This window comes from Malus sylvestris, chromosome 10 (genome assembly GCF_916048215.2).
Source record: "Malus sylvestris chromosome 10, drMalSylv7.2, whole genome shotgun sequence".
NCBI lineage: Eukaryota > Viridiplantae > Streptophyta > Magnoliopsida > Rosales > Rosaceae > Malus > Malus sylvestris.
In genome coordinates, this window is record NC_062269.1 from 1,993,881 (window position 1) to 2,017,212 (window position 23,332).

The 23,332-nt window shown below is 39.9% G+C and overlaps 2 protein-coding genes, 1 long non-coding RNA gene and 1 pseudogene across 12 annotated transcripts in view; 1 reads left to right on the top strand and 3 right to left on the bottom strand.

Annotated features, from left to right (window-relative positions):
- The window catches only part of LOC126587863 (TMV resistance protein N-like), a 93,361-nt pseudogene that overhangs the window by 32,341 nt on the left and 37,688 nt on the right, over nt 1-23,332 (bottom strand).
- The window catches only part of LOC126587904 (uncharacterized), a 30,083-nt gene that overhangs the window by 994 nt on the left and 5,757 nt on the right, over nt 1-23,332 (top strand). The gene's annotated exons all lie outside the window — the stretch shown is intronic.
- On the bottom strand, nt 2,153-12,620 carry LOC126587901 (uncharacterized). Of its 2 annotated transcripts, none has more exons than XM_050253018.1 (4): nt 12,382-12,620; nt 12,202-12,274; nt 11,455-11,620; nt 2,153-2,492 (listed from the first exon to the last, which is right to left on the bottom strand). In XM_050253018.1, the coding sequence occupies exons 1-4, from the start codon at nt 12,393-12,395 to the stop codon at nt 2,422-2,424; spliced, it is 324 nt and encodes a 107-aa protein (XP_050108975.1). In that variant the 5' UTR covers nt 12,396-12,620; the 3' UTR covers nt 2,153-2,421. The 2 variants fall into 2 exon arrangements, with proteins under 2 accessions (XP_050108975.1, XP_050108974.1); XM_050253017.1 differs by having other exon boundaries at nt 2,153-2,495.
- Nucleotides 12,786-17,007, bottom strand: LOC126587892 (disease resistance protein Roq1-like). Of its 9 annotated transcripts, none has more exons than XM_050253003.1 (3): nt 16,870-17,007; nt 15,758-16,804; nt 12,786-14,314 (listed from the first exon to the last, which is right to left on the bottom strand). In XM_050253003.1, the coding sequence occupies exon 3, from the start codon at nt 13,558-13,560 to the stop codon at nt 12,880-12,882; it is 681 nt and encodes a 226-aa protein (XP_050108960.1). In that variant the 5' UTR covers nt 13,561-14,314; nt 15,758-16,804; nt 16,870-17,007; the 3' UTR covers nt 12,786-12,879. The 9 variants fall into 9 exon arrangements, with proteins under 9 accessions (XP_050108960.1, XP_050108961.1, XP_050108962.1 ...); XM_050253004.1 differs by having other exon boundaries at nt 15,758-16,485; nt 16,582-17,007; XM_050253005.1 differs by having other exon boundaries at nt 12,786-13,922; nt 14,051-14,314; nt 15,758-17,007.

A 23,332-nucleotide genomic window follows, 5' to 3' on the forward strand; every position in this document is an offset into this window, starting at 1 on the left:
AAATAAAAAGTAAATGATTATTTTGTAAATTAAATAGCATTTATTCAATGATGAATAAGAATCAGGTACTCATTAGTGAGTACTCTATAGACTCATTTTTTGTTTTGGTCCAACAAGAAAATGTCACATGTTCTTGTTTTTAACATGTCCATTATTTTTTTTAAACAATAAAATATGTGTTAAAATATCATTGGACAAAATCAAAAAAATGATTACTGACTAGGGATTTATTTAATACTACTCTTACCACTTTTCCCTCCCAAAGCCGAACAAGTTTGCTATTATCCATGTGAAGTTCAGTAAGCAAGTACAGGCGAAAGCTGGTTGGAAGAAACTTGGAAGGATAGAAACTCCAATTTATAATTCTCAAGGAACATGGAAGAAATTTGGGGCCTGAAGAAAATATTAAATTATCGAATTCCAAAAACCTCAGTCCATGCATCTTAGAGAAGGCTTTGCAATTCCACTGGCGTACCTCTTCTACTTTGGGTGGGCGTAAGGATATAGCTTCAATTGATCTCGACCCCTAACAATTAAGAAAAAAAGATAAATTAATTTGACAATCAAGTCTACTAGTGTCAAAAGAAGTCGTATTTTCTTTCAAACTTGGAATTTAACTTCTTACCGTATTGGTCGTGAGTATATGAAAAATATCATCAGAAAGGAACAACCTACTACGTAGACCAGGGTCTTCAGACTCTTCACGAACAATTGTCCATGCCATTTCTTGTATCAAATCATGCATCCATATCTTGTTTCTATAACCATTGTATAGGAGAGATCTCTCAATAAGTACATCTATCATACTACTACTAGAAATTCCAAATGAATTGTCTAGTATCCGCAATACTTCCGTCGTGGGCTTCCCTTTGTGGAGACACGCAACATCGAGAAAAATTCTCTTCTCTGCCTTTCCTAATCCATCATAACTAACTTTGAGTGAATCAAAAACTGTTGGATTAGGAATTTTCCTTAGATTATCTCGTACACTGTTCCATGCATCTTGACCTCTCGTATACAAAAAAGACCCCAACGTTTTAAGAACTAATGGAAGGCCTCGGGCATAATCTAGGAAATGCTTAGACAGTTCCAAAAAATCTTCCTCGGGTTGGTCTTTTCTAAAGGCATGCAGGCTAAACAGCTCAAGTGCTTCGGCATCATTTAACACCTCAACATTATGACACAATGTTATGTCATGCTCGTCCAGCAGCCGTTCATTTCTAGTTGTAATGATAATTCTACTTCCCATGCCAAACCAATCTTTCTTTCCAGCTAGTACTTGTAGCTGGTTTACTTGATCCACATCATCAAGTACAAGAAGAACCTTTTTGTTGCATAAGCATTTCTTCGTGTAAATGATTCCCCATTGTTGGTCACTAACGTTTTCTATATTTTCTTTCAAGATTGGGAAAAGAAGAAGTTTTTGAAGACGAACTAGAGTAGGCTCTGTTACAGAAACCTCTCTAACGTTTTCAAGAAAGCAGTGAACTTCAAAATGATGGACGATTTTATCATAAACTATCTTAGCAAGAGTAGTCTTGCCAACACCACCCATCCCAGTTATCCCAATAAATCGAACATCATTTGCGTCATGAGCTAACAGCAAACTTAGTTGCTCGAGTGCAGAATCAGTTCCGACTAACTTCTGTGAGGAATCTAATAGCGTGCATGTAGCTTGCACTTTCCTGCGCACGCATTTGACGATGTCATCAATCAGCTCTCTTTCACACCTAGAAGGAAGAAAAGTATAATATGTTAACCAAACAGGGGCACCAAAGCAAGAACAAGAACGAAACATTCAAATATGCATGCTTACTTAAAATTCTTCGAATGCCACCCAGAAATTTTGGATACTTTTCTCAAATCTGCTCTCCATTGGGTCACCTTCTTTTTGTCTTCGGTACTAATGAACTTTTCTTCATGCTCAACGAAGGCTTTGGCAAAAGACTCCTTTTGATTTCCTACGTCGGAGGGATCCACGTCATAAAAAATTGGCATGACATCCATGCATTGAACAATGTTTGTGAGTTCGTCCAAGCACCATTTGGAAGAAGCATAGTTTGGTGAGAGAACAACAATTGCTATATGGGATGCTTTGATTGCACTTAGGAGCTCTGGAGGAATACTTGTTCCTCTTTCAAGCTCTTGATCGTCAAAGAAAGTCGTAATTCCTTGGCACTTGCACAATTCATGGTATAAATGGGATACAAAACCCTTGCGGGTGTCTACACCCCGGAAACTCAAAAACACATCATACTTCCATCGAGAAGCTGATTCGTTTGAAAGAAAACATGCAGAGGCTCTTTGGGTGCTCAAAGTCAATGCCATCAGAACAAACAGTTGTTGTAAATCGGGTACTGCAAACAGTAACTGATTGAAAAAGTAAAACGATAGAAGATCAACGAGAAGCACAGTTTCACTCTATTCTTGGTTTGTTCTTCTTTGAGAGCAGACCTTCCAACCGAACAACCATTTGCAGATATAAAGGTCCCCTGCTATACCAACACAAATTCAAATTCATATATATTATCCAAAGTAAACCAATTCTTAGCTAATCAACTACAACAACAACAACAACAAAGCCTTTTCCCACTAAGTGGGGTCGGCTATATGAATCCTAGAACGCCATTGCGCTCGGTTTTGTGTCATGTCCTCCGTTAGATCCAAGTACTCTAAGTCTTTTCTTAGAGTCTCTTCCAAAGTTTTCCTAGGTCTTCCTCTACCCCTTCGGCCCTGGACCTCTGTCCCGTAGTCACATCTTCGAACCGGAGCGTCAGTCGGCCTTCTTTGCACATGTCCAAATCACCGGAGCCGATTTTCTCTCATCTTTCCTACAATTTCGGCTACTCCTACTTTACCTCGGATATCCTCATTCCCAATCTTATCCTTTCTCGTGTGCCCACACCTCCCACGAAGCATCCTCATCTCCGCTACACCCATTTTGTGTACGTGTTGATGCTTCACCACCCAACATTTTGTGCCATACAACATCGATGGCCTTATTGTCGTCCTATAAAATTTTCCCTTGAGCTTCAGTGGCCTACGACGGTCACACAACACGCCGGATACACTCTTTCCATCCAGCTCGTATTCTATGGTTGAGATCTCCATCTAATTCTCCGTTCTCTTGCAAGATAGATCCTAGGTAGCGAAAACGGTCGCTTTTTGTGATCTTCGCTAGATTGCTCCGGTCATTAGTGTGGATAAGTATATAAATGAATAGAGATAGGAAAGCAAACACAAGATGTACGTGGTTCACCCAGATTGGCTACGTCCACGGAATAGAAGAGTTCTCATTAATTGTGAAGGGTTTACACAAGTACATAGGTTCAAGCTCTCCTTTAGTGAGTACAAGTGAAAGATTTAGTACAAATGACATTAGGAAATATTGTGGGAGAATGATCTCGTAATCACGAAACTTCTAAGTATCGGAGTGTGGTGTCGTCTTGACTTGCCTTATCTGTCTCATAGGTAGATGTGGCATCTTCTCTGGAAGTACTCTTCCTCCATCCAGGGGTGATATCTTTAACTGGTGGAGATGCACAAGGTAATGTATCAATTTCACTTGAAGCTTACTTGTAGTTTCAGGCTTGGTCAAGCGCGATACAAACCATGTAGTAGGAGTCCCCCAAGTCGCCGAGTTAGGGGGTCTGCTGAAAGAGGTGACAGACAAGGTAAGCAATCAGAGCTCCGACTGATTGTTCACCTTCTCCCCATCTTGCAGCAGCATGAAGGATAAAGAGAAGAAAAATGAGAAGAGATGATATGAGATACTTTTGCTTTTGAAGAAGTAACTTTCCACAGGCTTATTCTTGAACTGAGCTGGAGGGTTTTCTGGTTTCCTCCAGAGTCTTAAGGCCGACTGAAGAATTTGAGGGTCAAAACAAGTCCATCAAATCTATAGTACGTTCCACCCTGCTGATATGGGATACTTTTGCTTTTGACAGAGTAATGGATGTATCGGCACGTGTGCTGTTACGCTTGTCTCCACATGCTTCCTTGTATCCTTCGCACTTGCCCTATCTGTTCCTCAAGCAGATGCGGAATCTTCCCTGGAAACATAAGATGTTGAAGATGAGTACTCGAGAGCAATGCCAGGTAAGTAATCAGGTAAGGGGTTCCAGGCAGTCAGTTCCTGGCTGGAAGCTTGATTCCAAGTGTTGACTGATTGCTCTCTTTCTCCTTGTCTTGCAGGTAAAAACAAGGCCAAAAGAAAAGACAGGGAAAAAGCATGATATGGGATACTCTTGCTTTTAACCCTGATGATATGAGATATTCTTGCTCTAGTATAGCTTGTTTGCAGAAGTATTATCGGGGGGAAAGAAAGCTAAATATTTTGAAAGGCTTCGTTGGGAGTGCCCTCTTAGATATGATGAAGGGTTGAGCATTTTTGCAGGTCTGCCTGTCCGTTGGGGATGGAGGTCGACATATATAGGAGTCTCCCTAACAACAAGTAGTAATGCTATTCCTTTACCCTGCTTGGTCATAGCACGGTAGTGGGAGCTGCCAGTTTCACATGTTTTAACTCTGTCAGAGCACTTTGAAAAGGTGGTCTGTGGTATCTGGCTCTCGAGATTCGGAGAACGATGCCTCTTCGATTTTTGAGAAAGCAATCATGTTGGGGGTCTGACTCTCGAGATTCGGAGAGCAGTGTCTCTTCGATTTTTTAGGAAGTAATCATGTTGGGAGTCTGGCTCTCGAGATTCGGATGGCGGTGCCTCTTCGATTTTGGAGCAAGCAATCTTGTTGGGAGTGTTGTCTCGAATGTGAGTAAAGGTTGGGCATGTTTGCTAGTCTACCTTGCCACGAAGCACAAAGGTTGACACACAGGGACTTTCCAATTATCCAGCAATGGTACTGTTCCTTTACCCTCTCTTCGATTTTGAGAAAGTAGTCATGTTGGGAGTCTGGCTCTCGAGATTCGGAGGACGGTGCCTCTTCGATTTTGGAGCAAGCAATCTTGTTGGGAGTGTTTTCTCGAATGTGAGTAAAGGTTGGGCATGTTTGCTAATCTACCTTGCCACGAAACACAGAGGTTGACACACAGGGACTTTCCAATTATCCAGCAGTGGTACTGTTCCTTTACCCTTGTGGGTAATAATATGGTAGCTAGACCTTCAAAATTTATGTGTCTAAACTTTTGTTAGTGCTGTTTCTTTGCTATTCTTTTACCTTTCTTGGTTAGAGCGATGTAGTGGGAGCTGCAAGCTTCACGTGCTCAACTTTGGCAGAGAACTTTGGCAAAGTTATGTGGTACCCATGAGCTATTGTTGCGTGTGGGAAGTGGGTGATTGAACAGTAAGATTCATGTGCTTTCTACTTCACCAGAAGTCTTCGACAGAATGCCCATAATTTCTGCAAAGCTGAGTGTGCGTGTGACAGGTGCTGACAAGGCTAGAAAAGTAGGTGCCTCTTCGATTTCTGAGATCAACCCTCGTGGTCTCTGAGCAGCCCAGCTTTTGAGAAAGCGAGCGCCTCTTCGATTGATTCGGAGAACGATGCCTCATCGATTTTTGAGAAAGCAATCATGTGGGTCTGGCGTGCCTCTTCGATTTTGGAGCAAGCAATCTTGTTGGGAGTGTTTTCTCGAATGTGAGTAAAGGTTGGGCATGTTTGCTAGTCTACCTTGCCACGAAGCACAGAGGTTGACACACAGGGACTTTCCAATTATCCAGCAATGGTACTGTTCCTTTACCCTCTCTTCGATTTTTAAGAAAGTAGTCATGTTGGGAGTCTGGCTCTCGAGATTCGGAGGACGGTGCCTCTTCGATTTTTGGAGCAAGCAATCTTATTGGGAGTGTTTTCTCGAATGTGAGTAAAGGTTGGGCATGTTTGCTAGTCTACCTTGCCACGAAGCACAGAGGTTGACACACAGGGACTTTCCAATTATCCAGCAGTGGTACTGTTCCTTTACCCTTGTGGGTAATAATATGGTAGCTAGACCTTCAAAATTTATGGGTCTAAACTTTGTTAGTGTTGTTTCTTTGCTATTCTTTTACCCTTCTTGGTCAGAGCGATGTAGTGGGAGCTGCAAGCTTCACGTGATCAACTTTGGCAGAGAACTTTGGCAAAGTTATCTGTGGTACCCATGAGCTATTGTTGCGTGTGGGAAGTGGGTGATTGAACAGTAAGATTCATGTGTTTTCTACTTCCCCAGAAGTCTTTGACAGAATGCCCATAATTTCCGCAAAGCTGAGTGTGCGTGTGACAGGTGCTGACAATGCTGGAAAAGTAGGTGCCTCTTCGATTTCTGAGAGCGGCCCTCGTGGTCTCTGGGGAGCCCAGCTTTTGAGAAAGCGAGCGCATCTTCGATTTCTGAGATCGGCCTTCGTGGTCTTTGAGCAGCCCAACTTTTGAGAAAGCAAACGCCTCTTCGATTTCTGAGATCAACCCTCGTGATATCTAAGCAGCCCAGCTTTTGAGAAAGCAGGCGCCTCTTCGATTTCTGAGCAGGCACCTCTTCGATTTCTGAAGCTCCGTCGAGTGCAGATTTTTATAGGGGCTGGCATTAAGTTTCAAATCACACTTGAATCTCCACCAGTAGAAGCTTCATTCTTGCACTTCTAAGATCTTGATTTGTCCGACATCTTCTCTCTTCAACACCTTTGAAAATGTCTGGCCCCTCTGACCGTCGTTTTGACTTGAACCTTGTTGAAGAGGCAGCCCCGCCTTCTCCAGACAACATATGGCGCCCATCCTTCGTCTCCCCTACTGGTCCTCTTACCGTTGGGGATTCCGTGATGAAGAATGATATGACCGCTGCGGTGGTGGCCAGGAACCTTCTCACTCCCAAAGATAACAGACTACTTTCCAAACGGTCTGATGAGTTAGCTGTTAAGGATTCGCTGGCTCTCAGTGTTCAGTGTGCAGGTTCTGTGTCTAATATGGCCCAACGCCTATTTGCTCGAACCCGCCAAGTTGAATCATTGGCGGCTGAAGTTATGAGTCTCAAACAGGATATTAGAGGGCTCAAGCATGAGAATAAACAGTTGCACCGGCTCGCACATGACTATGCTACAAACATGAAGAGGAAGCTTGACCAGATGAAGGAAACTGATGGTCAGGTTTTACTTGATCATCAGAGATTTGTGGGTTTGTTCCAAAGGCATTTATTGCCTTCGTCTTCTGGGGCTGTACCGCGTAATGAAGCTCCAAATGATCAACCTCTGATGCCTCCTCCTTCTAGGGTTCTGTCCAGTACTGAGGCTCCAAATGATCCCCCTCCGGTGCCTTCTCTTTCTGGGGCTCTACCGACTGCTGAGACTTCTCCTAAGCAACCTTTGTGAAGGCTCCCTCTTGTGTGTTTATTTTGACTCATGTATATGTACATATTTGTAGCTTATCGGGGATATCAATAAATAAGCTTTCCTTCATTTCAACGTATTGTGTTAAATACACCAAAGCCTTCTTCGCTAAGTTCTTTGAATTTTCTTTTGTTGAAGCTTGTATGTTGAAGCTTTCAGAGTGGAGCATGTAGGTTGGGGTAGTGTTCCCTTAATTTCCCGAGTGAGGAAAACTTCTCGGTTGGAGACTTGGAAAATCCGAGTCACTGAGTGGGATCGGCTATATGAATCTTAGAACGCCATTGTGCTCGATCCTGTGTCATGTCCTTCGTTAGATCCAAGTACTCTAAGTCTTTTCTTAGAGTCTCTTCCAAAGTTTTCCTAGGTCTTCATCTACCCCTTCGGCCCTGAACCTCTGTCCCATAGTCGCATCTTCTAATCGGAGCGTCAGTAGGCCTTCTTTGCACATGTCCAAACCACCGTAACCGATTTTCTCTCATCTTTCCTTCAATTTCGGCTACTCCTACTTTACCCCGGATATCCTCATTCTTAATCTTATCCTTTCTCGTGTGCCCACACATCCAACGAAGCATCCTCATCTCCGCTACACTCATTTTGTGTACGTGTTGATGTTTCACCGCCCAACATTCTGTGCCATACAGCATCGCCGGCCTATAAAATTTTCCCTTGAGCTTCAGTGGCATACGGCGGTCACACAACACGCCGGATGCACTCTTCCACTTCATCCATCCAGCTTGTATTCTATGGTTGAGATCTCCATCTAATTCTCCGTTCTTTTGCAAGATAGATCATAGGTAACGAAAACGGTCGCTCTTTGGTATTTCTTGATCTCCGATCCTCACCCCTAACTCGTTTTGGCCTCCATTTGCACTGAACTTGCACTCCATATATTCTGTCTTTGATCGGCTTAGGCGAAGACCTTTAGATTCCAACACTTCTCTCCAAAGGTTAAGCTTTGCATTTACCCCTTCCTGAGTTTCATCTATCAACACTATATCGTCTGCGAAAAGCATACACCAAGGAATATCATCTTGAATATGTCCTGTTAACTCATCCATTACCAACGCAAAAAGGTAAGGACTTAAGGATGAGCCTTGATGTAATCCTACAGATATGGGAAAGCTTTCGGTTTGTCCTTCATGAGTTCTTACGGCAGTCTTTGCTCCTTCATACATATCCTTTATAGCTTGGATATATGCTACTCGTACTCCTTTCTTCTCTAAAATCCTCCAAAGAATGTCTCTTGGGACCCTATCATACGCTTTTTCCAAATCTATAAAGACCATGTGTAAATCCTTTTTCCCATCTCTATATCTTTCCATCAATCTTCGTAAGAGATAGATTGCCTCCATGGTTGAGCGCCCTGGCATGAACCCAAATTGGTTGTCCGAAACCCGTGTCTCTTGCCTCAATCTATGCTCAATGACTCTCTCCCAGAGCTTCATTGTATGACTCATTAGCTTAATACCCCTATAGTTCATGCAATTTTGTACGTCGCCCTTATTCTTGTAGATAGGCACTAAAGTGCTCGTTCGCCACTCATTTGGCATCTTCTTCGTTTTCAAAATCCTATTGAAAAAGTCAGTGAGCCATGTTATACCTGTCTCTCCCAAAAGTTTCCACACTTCGATTGGTATATCGTCTGGGCCTATTGCTTTTTTATGCTTCATCTTCTTCAAAGCTACAACCACTTCTTCCTTCCGGATTCGACGATAAAAAGAGTAGTTTCTACACTCTTCTGAGTTACTCAACTCCCCTAAAGAAGCACTCATTTCATGTCCTTCATTGAAAAGATTATGAAAATAACCTCTCCATCTATCTTTAACCGCGTTCTTTGTAGCAAGAACCTTTCCATCCTCATCCTTGATGCACCTCACTTGGTTTAGGTCCCTTGTCTTCTTTTCCCTTGCTCTAGATAGTTTATAGATATCCAACTCTCCTTCTTTGGTATCTAGTCGTTTATACATATCGTCGTAAGCCGCTAACTTAGCTTCTCTAACAGCTTTCTTCGCCTCTTGCTTCGCTTTTCTATACCTTTCACCATTTTCATCGGTCCTCTCCTTGTATAAGGCTTTACAACATTCCTTCTTAGCCTTCACCTTTGTTTGTACCTCCTCATTCCACCACCAAGATTCCTTTTGGTGTGGGGCAAAGCCCTTGGACTCTCCTAATACCTCTTTTGCTACTTTTCGTATACAACTAGCCATGGAATCCCACATTTGGCTAGCTTCCCCCTCTCTATCCCACACACATTGGGTGATTACCTTCTCTTTGAAAATGGCTTGTTTTTCTTCTTTTAGATTCCACCATCTAGTCCTTGGGCACTTCCAAGTCTTGTTCTTTTGTCTTACTCTTTTGATATGTACATCCATCACCAACAAGCGATGTTGATTAGCCACGCTCTCTCCTGGTATAACTTTGCAATCCTTACAAGTTATACGATCCCCTTTCCTCATTAGAAGCAAATCTATTTGTGTTTTTGACGACCCACTCTTGTAGGTGATCACATGTTCTTCTCTCTTCTTAAAGAAGGTGTTGGCTAAGAAGAGATCATATGCCATTGCAAAATCCAAGATAGCTTCCCCATCCTCGTTTCTCTCCCCAAAACCATGGCCACCATGAAAACCTCCATAGTTGCCTGTCTCCCTGCCCACGTGTCCATTTAAATCTCCTCCTATAAATAACTTCTCCGTCTGAGCAATTCCTTGCACCAAGTCTCCAAGATCGTCCCAAAATTTCTCCTTCGAACTCGTATCCAACCCTACTTGAGGTGCGTACGCACTAATCACATTGATAAGTTCTTGTCCTATTACAATCTTGATTGCCATGATTCTATCTCCTACCCTCTTGACATCTACAACATCTTGTACCAAGGTCTTGTCCACGATGATGCCAACACCGTTTCTCGTTCTATTTGTGCCCGAATACCAAAGTTTAAACCCTGAGTTTTCTAGATCCTTTGCCTTACTACCAACCCACTTAGTTTCTTGTAGGCACATAATATTTATCCTTCTCCTCACCATAACTTCCACTACTTCCATAGATTTTCCCGTTAAGGTTCCTATATTCCACGTTCCTAAACGCATTTTGCTCTCTTGAACTCTACCCTTCTGTCCTAGCTTCTTCACCCTCCCCCGTCTAATAAGATCAAAGTACTTCTTTTGTGTGTCCCGGGTAAAGTTGATAGGAGCATATGCTCCCAAACAACTTTGAGTGGAGTCGTTCGAAAAGAAGTTTCTATGGCCCCCTTGCTCATTTAACACTGCATCCGGGTGCCGATGGAGATACAGCGACCCTTGCTCACTTATCACTGTGCTCGGGCCACACAGCGCGCCACTTACGGGTGACGCCCTAGCTTTAGCGCGATTTTGTTCTGGATTCATTTTCATAAGGATTCGACGTGATCATGGAGTGCCGGCTGTCGACTACCTGACGCCCTCCCCCTCCTCCTTTATCCGGGCTTGGGACCGGCCATGTAAGACATAGGCGGAGTTTCTTAGCTAATCAACTGAGTAAAATTATTGACAAACAGAGTTTAATTAGTTATATATGTACGTGTGTGATTAAAACCCCAAAATAGACTATAACCAAAGCAAGGTCCACCTACAGGCATGCCAGTTTAATTAGTTAAACCCCAAAGATTAGAAAACTTAGTTAACAAAAAATCAGGCACACGTGCTTTCTTTGTGATAACTATTGATGTATGTATACAAATCAGGCTTTCATAGAACCTCTATCTTTTGAACAATGAGTAGTTGAACAGTGCCAATCTTTTGATAATTATAAACTTATGTATACAAATCTTTTTATAATAATGGGCAGTTCAAATAACGTCCAGATTCTTCTTCAATAAAACTATTTAGACACACAAATACCGAGACATTTGATGACATATTTATGTAATAGATGTGAGCTTTACAATTGCATATTGGACTAATCTGTATCTTAGAGTTTGTTAATACGTGTGTTAGTTTTGTGTGTCTAAATTTATAGCATCACTATTTCGATTAATAAATTATTTGCATAGTGAGTGTGATAAAATTATATATATTATACATGTCACCTAATTAAGTAGCTATATTAAACATTGAGTGAAAAAAAATGTTCAAGCAACCCATTATCTGGGGAAAAAATAGAGAAAAAAAAATACCCAGGAAAAGGAGCGGAGGAGATGCTGTCGAACGGAGGAGGAGGAATGTCAGGTCTGCCCGTTCCGCCGATACTGAGGTAGTGCGGCTGAGGCGCTCGAGGGCGAGCCAGCACTTGCAGACGAGGGAGCAGGCGTTGCGGCTGTGCTTGGAGTCGAGCAGGAAGACCTGGACGACCAACTCGTTTGGAAGGCCAACAGAAAGTAAGAGTGTGGTTGGACATTTTTATCCCTATATTTAATTGAGATTTAGCATAAATATCTTTCTTGGGTTAAATTTGCTAATAATTTTCACCACAAAGGTTTAAATCTTAATTTTCTAACAAAAATATCTTTCTTGGGTCAGATGTTAGAAGGTCGGACACATTCAAAAAACTTATACACTTCTGATATTTTGCAGACTGACCTTTTAATTGTAAATTTTTGTTTTCTTAGTTTTTTAGTTTATTTTAGTAGCAAGAGGGTCGTAGCACTGTAATTTTTATTTCTTTTTTTAGTTATATTTTTATGCAAGTGACATTGAAGAGGGGAAAATCAAACTCAAAATCTAATATGTGGAGAGTGAACCCTCTTATTCAACTGAGCAACATGTAAATTAATTATAAAAATACCAAAGATAGCAAGACGAGCAATGAATTTACAAAGAGCTTCCTTGTTTGTTTTATCGTGATAAGGTTTTGTTTTATTCAAAATTTTAAATGAATGATTATTTTGTAAATTAAAAAGCATTTATTCAATACTACTTCTTACCTTTTTTCCCTTCCATAACCAAACAAGTTTGCTCTCACGCATCTTAAGTTGAGTAAGGAAATGCGGTTGAAAGCTGTTGGAAGAAACTTGGAAGGATAAAAATTCCAATTTATAATTCTCAAGGAACATGAAAGAAATTTGGGACATGAAGAAATGATCAAATTATTGAATTTCAGAAACCTCAGTCCAAGCATATTAAAGAAGGCTCCGCAATTCCAGTGCACCTCTTCTAATTTGGGTAACTGTAGGACTATGCCTTCAATAGCATGCGTCCCCTAATAACCAAGAATGTAGGAAACGTCGATTTCACATGCTAATTTCATATTATTAGAAATCATATCCTTTTTTGAACTAGGTATATATCTACATAATTTTTTACCGTATTCGTCATGAATACATGAAAAATATCATTAAGAAACCATGACCTACTCCGTAGACCAGGCTCTTTAGACTCTTGACGAACAATTGTCCATGCCATTTCTTGTATCAAATCATGCATCCCTATCTTGTTTTCGTAATCATTATATAGAAGAGATCTCTCAATTAGCAAATCTATTAGAATACTACCATAAACTCCAAAAGAATTGTCTAGAACTTGAATTACTTGCTTTTGTTCTTCCCTTTGTGGAAACATGCAACATCAAGGAAAATTCTCCTCTCCATCAACCGGAGTCCGTCTTAACTAACTTTGAGTGAATAAAAAATTTGTTGATTAGGAATTTTATATAGATTATCCAACTCACTATTCCACGCATATTGCCCTCTCGTATACAAAAACGACCCTAAAACTTTAAGAACTAATGGAAGGCCTTTGGCATAGTTTAGTAAACGCTCAGAGAGTTCCAAAAATTCTTCATCGGGTTGGTCTTTTCTGAAGGCATTCAAGCTAAAGAGCTCAACAGCTCCGCCATAATTCAATCCCTCAACCTTGTATGACTTTGCTATACCATGTTGGACTAGCAGACCTTCATTTCTTGTTGTAATGATAATTCTAGTCCCCATGCCAAACCAACTTTGATTCCCAGCCAGTACTTCTAGTTGACGTAATTCATCCACGTCATCAAGTATGAGAAGAACCTTCTTATTGCACAAGCACTTCTTAGTTAATTTGCTTCTGCAGTCTTCATCCCAAATTTCTTCAATCCTTTCCTTCAATATTGGGAAAAGAAGTTGTCCTTGAAGACCAACAAGAGTACGACCTCTTGCACAAACCTCCCTTACATTGGCAAGAAAACAGTGAACTTGAAAATGATGGAAGATTTTATCAAAAACGAGCTTAGCAAGGGTTGCCTTGCCTATGCCCCCCATCCCAGTTATCCCAATAAAGCAAACATCATTTGCATCATGAGCTAATAGCATAGTTAGTTGCTCGACTGCTTCCGACTAACTTCTTTGAGACATCTGACGAAGTGATTGTAGCTTGCACTTTCCTCCACACACATTTGACGATGTCGTCAATCAGCTCTCTTTCACACCTGCAAGAAAGAATAGAATAACAAAAGAGAGAACATAAGTAAGCTATCAAGTGTGTGACTATATTAAGACATGGGCAAGTACGTTGTTCGTGCTTGCTTGCTTAAAATTCTTCAAATGCCACCCAGAAAGTTTGGACACTTTTTTTAAATCAGCTTTCCACTGAGTCACCATCTTTTTGTCTCCAGTGCTAGTGAACTTTCCTTCATGCTCGGCAAAGGCTTCGGCAAACCACCCCCTCTGATTTCCTACGTCAAAGGGATCCACACCATTAAAAGACTGGGTTAATTGAGTTCCTGGCTTCCATGCATTGAATAATGTTTGTAAGTTCAGTCAAGCACTATTTGGAAGAAGCATAGTTTGAAGAGAGAACAACAATTGCAGTATGTGATTCTTTGTTCGCACTCGGGAGCTCCAGAGGAATACTTGTTCCACCTACAAGCTCTCAGCCGTCCATAAAAGTCGTAATTCCTTGGTACTTGGACAATTCGTGGTATATATGGGAGACAAAACCCTTGCGGGTGTCTACACCTCTGAAACTCAGAAACACGTCACACTTCCAATGAGGAGCTGATGAAAGAAGAGACACAGAGGCCCTTTGCTTGCTCAACGTCATTGGAAAGTGGCTCCTCACAATCTGCTGCACCGAAAAAAGAAATGAACAGAAAGAAAAATAAATTGAGGAATGTAAATTGTCAAGAGCACAAGTTAACCATAATTGTCGGCAGAAAATCACTCACACCAAAGTAGGAACAGACGATGAAGAGAAGTTTTTCTTTTTCCTTTTTTTCTCAAAGCGCCTAATTGTAATGGTGACTGGTATGGCGATATGGTTTTATTAGCTTTTCCCCAAAAAAATTTTATCTCTTTTGCCAATGGTCTTCGTTCCTCACTTTGATTATTTGGATGATCAAACAATATTTACATTAAAGTAAATAAACAGTTGTATGTAGAGCCAAAACAAAGAACTGGAAAAATAATGAGGAATCCTCAAGAAAGAGCTGAACCCAGCCAACACCAAACTGAAAGGACAAAACTTCACAACTAAAAACGTGTGAAAGGAGACTTGACTTAATAGTTATGAAATTTCAAGGAAGGTCACTCTTGACGCATTGCAAAAATTGTCGAGAAACTGAAGTATAGTTTGAATGAAATTTCAAGGAAGCTCACTCTTGATGAGTTGCAAACAGTCTTTCTAAGTAACAAAATTAACTAAATAATCATGTAACAAGTGCATGTTCGTAAATAAAATCTGGATAAAGATGAAGTATACTCGTAAATTTCGGAATAAAGCAGACAAAACGTCGTCATCATCTGTATTACCATAATGATAAAGACAGCACAATTCATGTCAGCAACACAAACATATAGCACCCCATACATACACGAAGAAATGATTCAAATGATAGAACTTGAGTAAGAATTCTTGTCAAATAAAAAACTAGAAATGGAATTAATTCAAATGGCACTCCAAGATTAATGGCAACCAGCATGGCATTTTAGTCTCAGGATCCATAAAATAGCATCTACAATCCTCACGATAAATATAACCAATTTGAGTTCCCACTGTCCATAACGAAAGCAAATATTTCAAATAAGAAGCAACTAAGCAAATTGTTTTGAATCCATTAACCAGAGTGTCTGATGATTCTACCTCTTACTTCAACAGGATGATAGAAGGTCGTACACATATACACATCTGATGATTTGCATTGACATTTTTTTTTTTTTTTTTTAATCTAGTGTCTCCGGGTCTTTGACCCGACTACTCACTAGGCCACCCGCCTGACCCCACAACATTTGGTAGGCAAGAAACTCTAGCAATTGCTAGGTGGGTACCTTGAGAGGTGTCGAACCCCAGACCTCTTGGTAACAAACCAAGGGCCTGACCATTAGACTAAACACTCTTAGGTGATTTGCACTGACATTTTAAATGTCCAGCTTATTTTCATGTAAGCATATGCTCAACAAATAAAACATGTACGAATATGTAATGCAACAAAAAAGCAAACCTCTCATGTAACCGGAAAAAAATAATAATAAAGGAGCAACTCTCATGAACAATGAACACATAAGTACTAACCATGTACGGAAATGAACACTTTTTCTGTGGAACACCACTCTCAGGCATTCTGGATCACCCACAACCATGGACTAGGCCCTTTCTTGTCCACATCCCACTCTTGGGATACCATGGGAATTGCCACATTAAGAAGCAACGCTTTGAATGAGGCATCATGGCAAGATGTCTCCCATCTGGACAACAAATTGCCGCAAACATGAGGTCAATATGTTTTTCCCTCATCATAGGCAGCCTAAACACCCAATGTACTGCCCTCCATACCTCTAAACATTATAGCCGGTGACTAGGCCTTCAAAACGTCTAGACTCGTTTTGAATGAACCTGGGCTGTGAAGGGTCCCCGCGACCACCTATCACACCACCAATTTGAGGGCCTACGACACACCCCAAAAGGGCCATAAGCTGACACCCATTGCAAACACCAAGACTTAAAAGTGTCTGGTCGTTTGTAAAACTCCTGAAATTGATTTAAAATGGGCTAATTAAATCGAACTGAAGCAGACCAACCTTCCACAGAATCAAGCACATCAGCATAGCTAAAGCCCATAACAAACACAACACCATGCAATTTATCCAGTGATATGGCTCCATGAAGGAGGCCCGACCTTGTAACATCCCATGGTTCAAAACCAGACGCATAAAATGCTGCAGCCAATTCTCTGTCCCCATTGCTGCCTTCTCAAATTACTGCCACTTTTGGTTTGTAGGTGACAATCATGTACATTTCATCTGTGAAAGGAGAGACAATTCCCATGAAGGCTCATGCCTGGCTTTCAGCACTACTTTATCTAGAACCACACGAGAAGCCAATTATCAAAATTTTACCAAATGAAAACTAGTTTCCTCCTTGAGCCCTCCAAATGAGTCGCCTCTGTCAAACCAAATGCTCTGCAAATTGACACGGCCAAACCTCAACAAATTCTAGGCCTCACAAGCTGAATAAGCCACTTAAGAACCAAAAGTCACTGCTGCATTCCTCCTGTGAAGCGTGCCCAAGAGCACATCGCTTCTTCCTTTAAAAGAATTTCTATGCAAAAAAAGGCTCTGCCTACCCTTCCAAATAAAACCGAAAAAGATATACAAACATATATGCAGATAACAAAGAATATGCACCTGTAGGAATGCAGAAGCAGCAGTTATTTCCCCAACACCGGCCATTCCATCAACCTTGAAGAAATAAAATTCAAACAAATTCTATTTCCAAAATTAAAAACATATGATTGCCACTGAAACAAGCAGAAGCAGAGTAAAAAACTCGCCTTTCAGAATTCGATTCGTAAGCAGTTGGGTTGGGTCGGAGTGGAAGTCGACAAGTTTTAGACGATAGCAACAGAATCACTGGCCTGCCTTCCATATGACTGAGCCTTGAGATTCCGCGAGAGGCAGGGTGATGAAAATTGAAATTCGGCGAGAGAGGGAAATGAAAGTTTTGGGATTTAGGGTTTAAGAAGAACAGAGGAAAAAGATTTTGGGAATATTTGCCTTTGGGAGACTGGAGTTGAATTCTGAGTGGGAGTAGGAGGAGGATCTGGAGGGAAATTTTGGTGGAATTTTCAGTCAGACGGTGCGTTTTGAGGAAAGTGGGGGTTTTCAACTTTGCATATTCTTCAACTAGGGCTGTGTTCGGTACGATTACTATATCAAAATTCTCGTACCAATTACCATATTAAATTTTTGATATGACGAAACTGATTATCATTACCGTGTCAAATTTTCGGTATGTTAAATAATTTGGTTGGTATGATAGTGAAAAATTACCACTTTGTTTTGGGTCATTTTTTTGGACCACAATCTGATTTTTTTTTTTTTTCCTTCAACCCAATTCAAGGCCCATACGTTTTTTTTTTCACTTTTTTGGGTTCATGTACTACTCTCCCAGTTTATATTCAGAAGGGTGGGATTTTGAAGGTGGGTTTAGGGTGTTGTGAGGGATTTGGGATGTGGGTAGTGGTTGAATTTGGTGGGAGTGAGAGGCATCTGAACAGATTCTTTTTCTAATATTGAAATATTATATACATTATCTATTTATATATTATATATATTTATATGTTTCGGTATAGTATGATAATGCCGTGATAATGATTGCCGATTGTCACAAAAGTTTGGCACAAAATCGGTATGGTATAGTTGACAATTTGTTTGGCACGGTAATTGGCAAAAAAATCCACCCCTATCTTCAACGGCTAATTTTAATGAAAATTTTCAGGGGCAATATCCCCTAATTTAAGAAAACTTCAGTAAATCCCCCCAAATTTTGGACCATTTTTCACTTTTAGCGTTTCGAAATTTTACTTTACTTTTTGACTTTAAACCACCCAAAAGTTTTAATTTATGACAGTATTTTCCAACCTCTAGTGTTGACAATTATAGTATCAATTTTGTACAATAGAGACCTCTGAATTTGCTCCAACTATGTGAAATTTAATACCTTTTAAAAAATTTCTCATAATTTAATCATCAAATTCTCAAGTATTAACATATTTTCCCTGGGAATGTAGCATTTTCTTTTATGTGTCGGTAAAAATTGGTCATGTAAATCATACTTGATAAAACTAACCGGAAGTTGTGACAAATTGACGTTTGGAAGGAGATTGACATTAACTCAAAGTTCCAAAGTCAAATGTGAAACCAGGTACAGAACTAAAGGGGCATAAAACTTTCCGCACATATTACTGTTTCCTGTCAACAAAGGGATTTATACATGTACATCCCCGTAAGCTGCAAAAGTTGTTTACGAATACAAATCCTTTGGATTATGTCTGCAACGCAATAACATCGCTCTCTAACACCATTAACAATTGCACTAGTTCGTTCATTCATTCATCCACTCTTAGTGCAGAACAAAAAGTTCATGAGAGAGTTTACTGATCGTAGATACAAACTCTACCGAAAACTTATCACGGTAGAATGATGGCGCTACATTGATACGTCCTAAATCCGGGATTTGCATACGTTGGATGAATCTAACAAAGGCATGACTAACAAATATTGGAAAGCACAAAGGAAGAAGCAGATTAAGAAGCAGATAAAGGCTGGGAGTGAGATGGTGACTTACTAACATGAATTCTGAGATGGTGAGAAATAGAGCAATATCATTAGCATTCATTTATTTAAAGACACTGGATATTCAATCAAGTACAACTGATAAGAATTCACATATGGTCTGGACTTGCTTGTGTGCCCCCAAACCATTTGAAATGCTAACAGTGAAGGAAGCTGCAAGGATTCTTAAAGGTGAAACGCCTCTTCCTCTGCTGCCACCAAGAAAACCAAGGGTAAGCCTTCGCCCTGTTTTTCCTGATGACTCTGAAGAAATCCCGTTTTGCTGTTGTGTTCGCCCAAGTCTTGAACTTGACGATGTACAATATTTGACTCCGAAAAGCCACTTGGCAAGGATTAGTTGCTCGTAATAGATCAAGTTGTTAGATTGAACTCGAGACAACTAAAACAATATTAGTCTCATCCAATGAACCAAAAGATCGAGCAATTAAATCATTGTGAAATCCCGTTCTCGGATTTCACTGTTATAATCTACATATTTGTACTATTGAGATTTAATATTATTTATCGAGAATTTATTTTAAATTGTTTGGATTTAGATTTTAATTAAACTAGTTACGAAGAGTGAAGTTTGGAAATAATTATTTAAAATTCGTTGACCTTTTGAGGTCACAAGTAACGTTTTCGAATAGGTCTCGAAGCCACAAGCGCATAGGCGAAAGCCGTTTGCGAGTCCGAGTTATAACAGTATAGTTACGGACGTTTGAAGTTGTGAACTATAGATTGTGGAAACTATTTAATTCCCACACGTGGGTTAAAGGTTAATTGAGGTTGATATAAGAGTGAGGGACCAATTAGAAAGAGGGAGTTTTCAGAAAAAAAGAAGGGGGGGGTCTGATTTTTGACCCGTTTTGGAGCGTTTTCGACCCCTTTAACCCACAAACTTGACCCGCTTGTATCTCTTTGATCCGATCTCCATTTTGGGTGATCTTGGTGTCCATGGAAAACTCTTGATGAGCTCTACAACTCTGTAATGTTAGATTTCAGTTCGAGGCAGCAAAGTCCCGTGGGTTTTCCGGCAACCATTTCCCTCAAGTGAGGTATGAAACTTCATCTACCCTTCATAATCTTCAAGTTGGTTGTTTGGTTCATGCTTTCGTATTCGTTTTAGAGTTGGGTGTTTAGAACCCTAGAAACCCGGTTTTCCCCGATGAATTTGGATGGTTTCCGGTTAGAATTTGTTGTTGGCCTAGTTGTGAATAATGTTTTCCTTGTTGAGATCTTCATTCTTGTAAAATTTGAGAATTTTTGGAAAAAGTCGAATTTTCCGATGTGTGACATTAGATTTATGAAATACTTCTTTCGTTACCAAGCATTTAGACCTAGAAGGGAATTATAGTTGAAATGACATCCTTGTTAATCTTGTGCTTATTTGAGTGTGTTTGGTTGGGGTTTAAGAGTTTAGATTGTTTACTAGTAGTTATATTCAAGTTATTAGTAAACAATCCAGTTTATCTTAATATATATATATATATATATATATATATATATATATATATATATATATATATATATTGCCGCATATACATGTCAAAAGGGGTAGTGGCATGAGTGAAGAGGTGGTGTTTTAAGTTGAAAAACCATTAACTTTGGGTTGGTTTATTAAAGGATGGAGAATGAAGGTTACAAGCATAGGAATAGAACGTTAAAATGTTGCTTTCATGGATGAGAAATAATATGTATGGTTACTAGTATAAAAAGGGTGAGTGACTTTAATATATGTGATATAGGTGATTACCCTATTTTCATAATTATTATCCTGAGAGGGTATGAGACGGTTTTATGATTATGTTTCCTATAAAGTGCCATCGTTATAGTTTTATGATGTGGGATTTGACGTGCATATTAGAAACATGGTTTGCTTTGTATGGTTGGCTTGATGTTATGAAATGTGAGGACTAGTGGTGGACTGTGAACGCAGTGTGATTGGGGATTTGTTGCTTCGACATTGTTTCTTTTTCCGTTTTGTTGATTCGTTCTAAATTTAGCATATGTGCCTTATTTCCCTTGGTTAAGCTTTTGTAAATTTAGTAGCTTGTGCTTGTCTAATTTCTTTGAGCCGTTGTACATTATGGTTGTTGGCCTTCCGCGATTCCGTTGAGTGATGTTCCAGAATCGTATCCACTTGGATTCCGTTGAGAGATGGTCCAGAATCTCTTCTACTCCGCGATTCCGTTGAGTGAAGTTCCGGAATCGTATCTAACTTAGGTTTCATTTAATGGTGGTTATGCTTTGTATTCTGCGATTCCGTTTAGTGATGTTCCGGAATCGTAACCACTTGGATTCCGTGAGAGATGGTCTGGAATCCCTTCTACTCCGCGATTCCGTTGAGTGAAGTTGCGGAATCGTATTCACCTTGGGTTTCATTGAGTTTGGATTGAGATAGCTTCAAAGGTATAGGCTTCGGCCGAACTATGTTGCTCTAACCTTACTTTTCATGGTGTTGTATGAGAATATGGTTGTGAGATGTTGTGATTGTTTCAGACGAACCGTTGGATGTCTGGGTGACTCCTTCGAAGTTTGCGAAGGTTTGGTATTAATGTCTTATGAATTATTCATATTCAAAGTTTATAAACTGTGATTGATGGTTGGTTTTATCACTATTATCACACCTTGTATTATTGTCGCTCACCTGAGCTTTACAACTTATCCAAGTTCTGAATTGCCCAGTGCACCATTTCCATGATGTAGGCACTGATTTTGCATATGACAAGTCTGAGTAGATTATAAGAAATCCGATGAGTGGTCCGGAACCCGATGTGGTTGGTTCCGTTGAGTGGTCCGGAACCCGATGTGATTGGATTCCGTTGAGTGGTCCGAAATCCTTACTCTTGCACATTCCAAAAGGTTAGTCTAGAACCCTAGATTCGAGCGAATGAGAATTATCCATAGACCTTGTGAATATAAATTAGAATTACCATGTTATTACTCATAACCCAAGTAGGGAATTATATAGAGTTCTCTAATTGAATTGGTGAAATCGTATGTTATCTCATTGATTGATTAATGTAGTTAGATGCTAAGATCATGCATCCTTGATTCATGAAGGGATTAATTGAAAGGAATTGTGGAATGACATTGGATATGATTGCTATTATTATGATTATTTAGTGATCAATGTGGCTTAAGAATAATATTGTGTTTCGTTGGTTATTGGATAAGTTACATGCTATGGATGGATATATCACGTTGAAAACATAGTGATTTATATGATGGATGGAATGGAAACCTTGAATGTCATGTGGATTTGTTAGGCAACCATGAATCTAGTAATTCATGCTTGTTAAGTTCTAATAATTGATTGAGGAATGCTATGCTTTTCGATTTGAACGTATTGTGATAAACGTCGAGGTGTAATGAATGGCGAACTATGAATGGCTTGATCCCTAATGAGGGTACGTAGGCAGTCTAACGAGGAGGTTAGATGCAGCCATAAAGTATACGAAAAAATTCTATGCAATTCGAGGCATGACATGTGCTTGGTACATATCCCGGGGAACGGGTATGTTAGATATGTGGTTATTTGATGACGTCATGTGTCGATCCCGGACGTATGTCGGGATCGGGGCGTGACAATCACATTATTGACAAAAATATGAATAACAAGGAGCAAACCATATATGATTGTAAACTGACATGCAAACATATTCATTGATGTAGAAGCCATCTCCGTACTCCCACAAAACCTTCTCTTCTCTACAAATCTCAGTGCTAATAGGTCATTAGTTCAAAAGTAAGAGCGTTATTTATGAGAACAGTGGCTTGTGTTTATATACTAAACGCTCAGATTGCCCCATTGCAATCCTATAAGGAATACAACAATATATTCCTTACACCAAAATGAGTCCCCTATATGTGCAAATACAAGAGTTCTCAATATCCCAACACAATTGGATTAAATCTCGCTGAAATGATTAGGACTTCTCTATAACAATACTAATTATATCTCAAGACTCGTAAAAATCATACTCGTACTCTAACACAAGTAACCTCACAATTAGTAGGATTTCAGTGCAGTTTGTGATAGAGAAACTAGGAGCTTGTTGTTGACTGGGGAACTTGAGGAACCCCTTGGTTGTTTCAGTTAATTTGCGGATTTTTGTAGTCTGAAAATGTGTTTGATGTCATGTAGTATTGAAATGCTCAGTGTTTCCTTGTCTGTTTTATCATGATTGACATGGTCTCAAGCACTTTGTTATTTGACCAAAAAAAAAAAAAAAAGCATTTTGTATTAGCTGATGGACTTAATAATTCAAATGATGTTCGAAAGATTGAATTAAGGTTAGCAATGACATCGGGCAAGATAAATCACATTGGTGATCATAAACTTGTGGTTTATTCTTGTTCCAGGAAGAAACATTGAGGCCAACTCCACGGCGCTTGGATAGTATTCGTACTACTTCAATTCCGGCTTTGCCAATTCTTCCCAAGTTATGATGCAACTGACTTTACAGTGGACTGAAATGAAGAACTATTGCAATGATAAATTATGCAGATTTTTTTTTCTTAGTGTTAG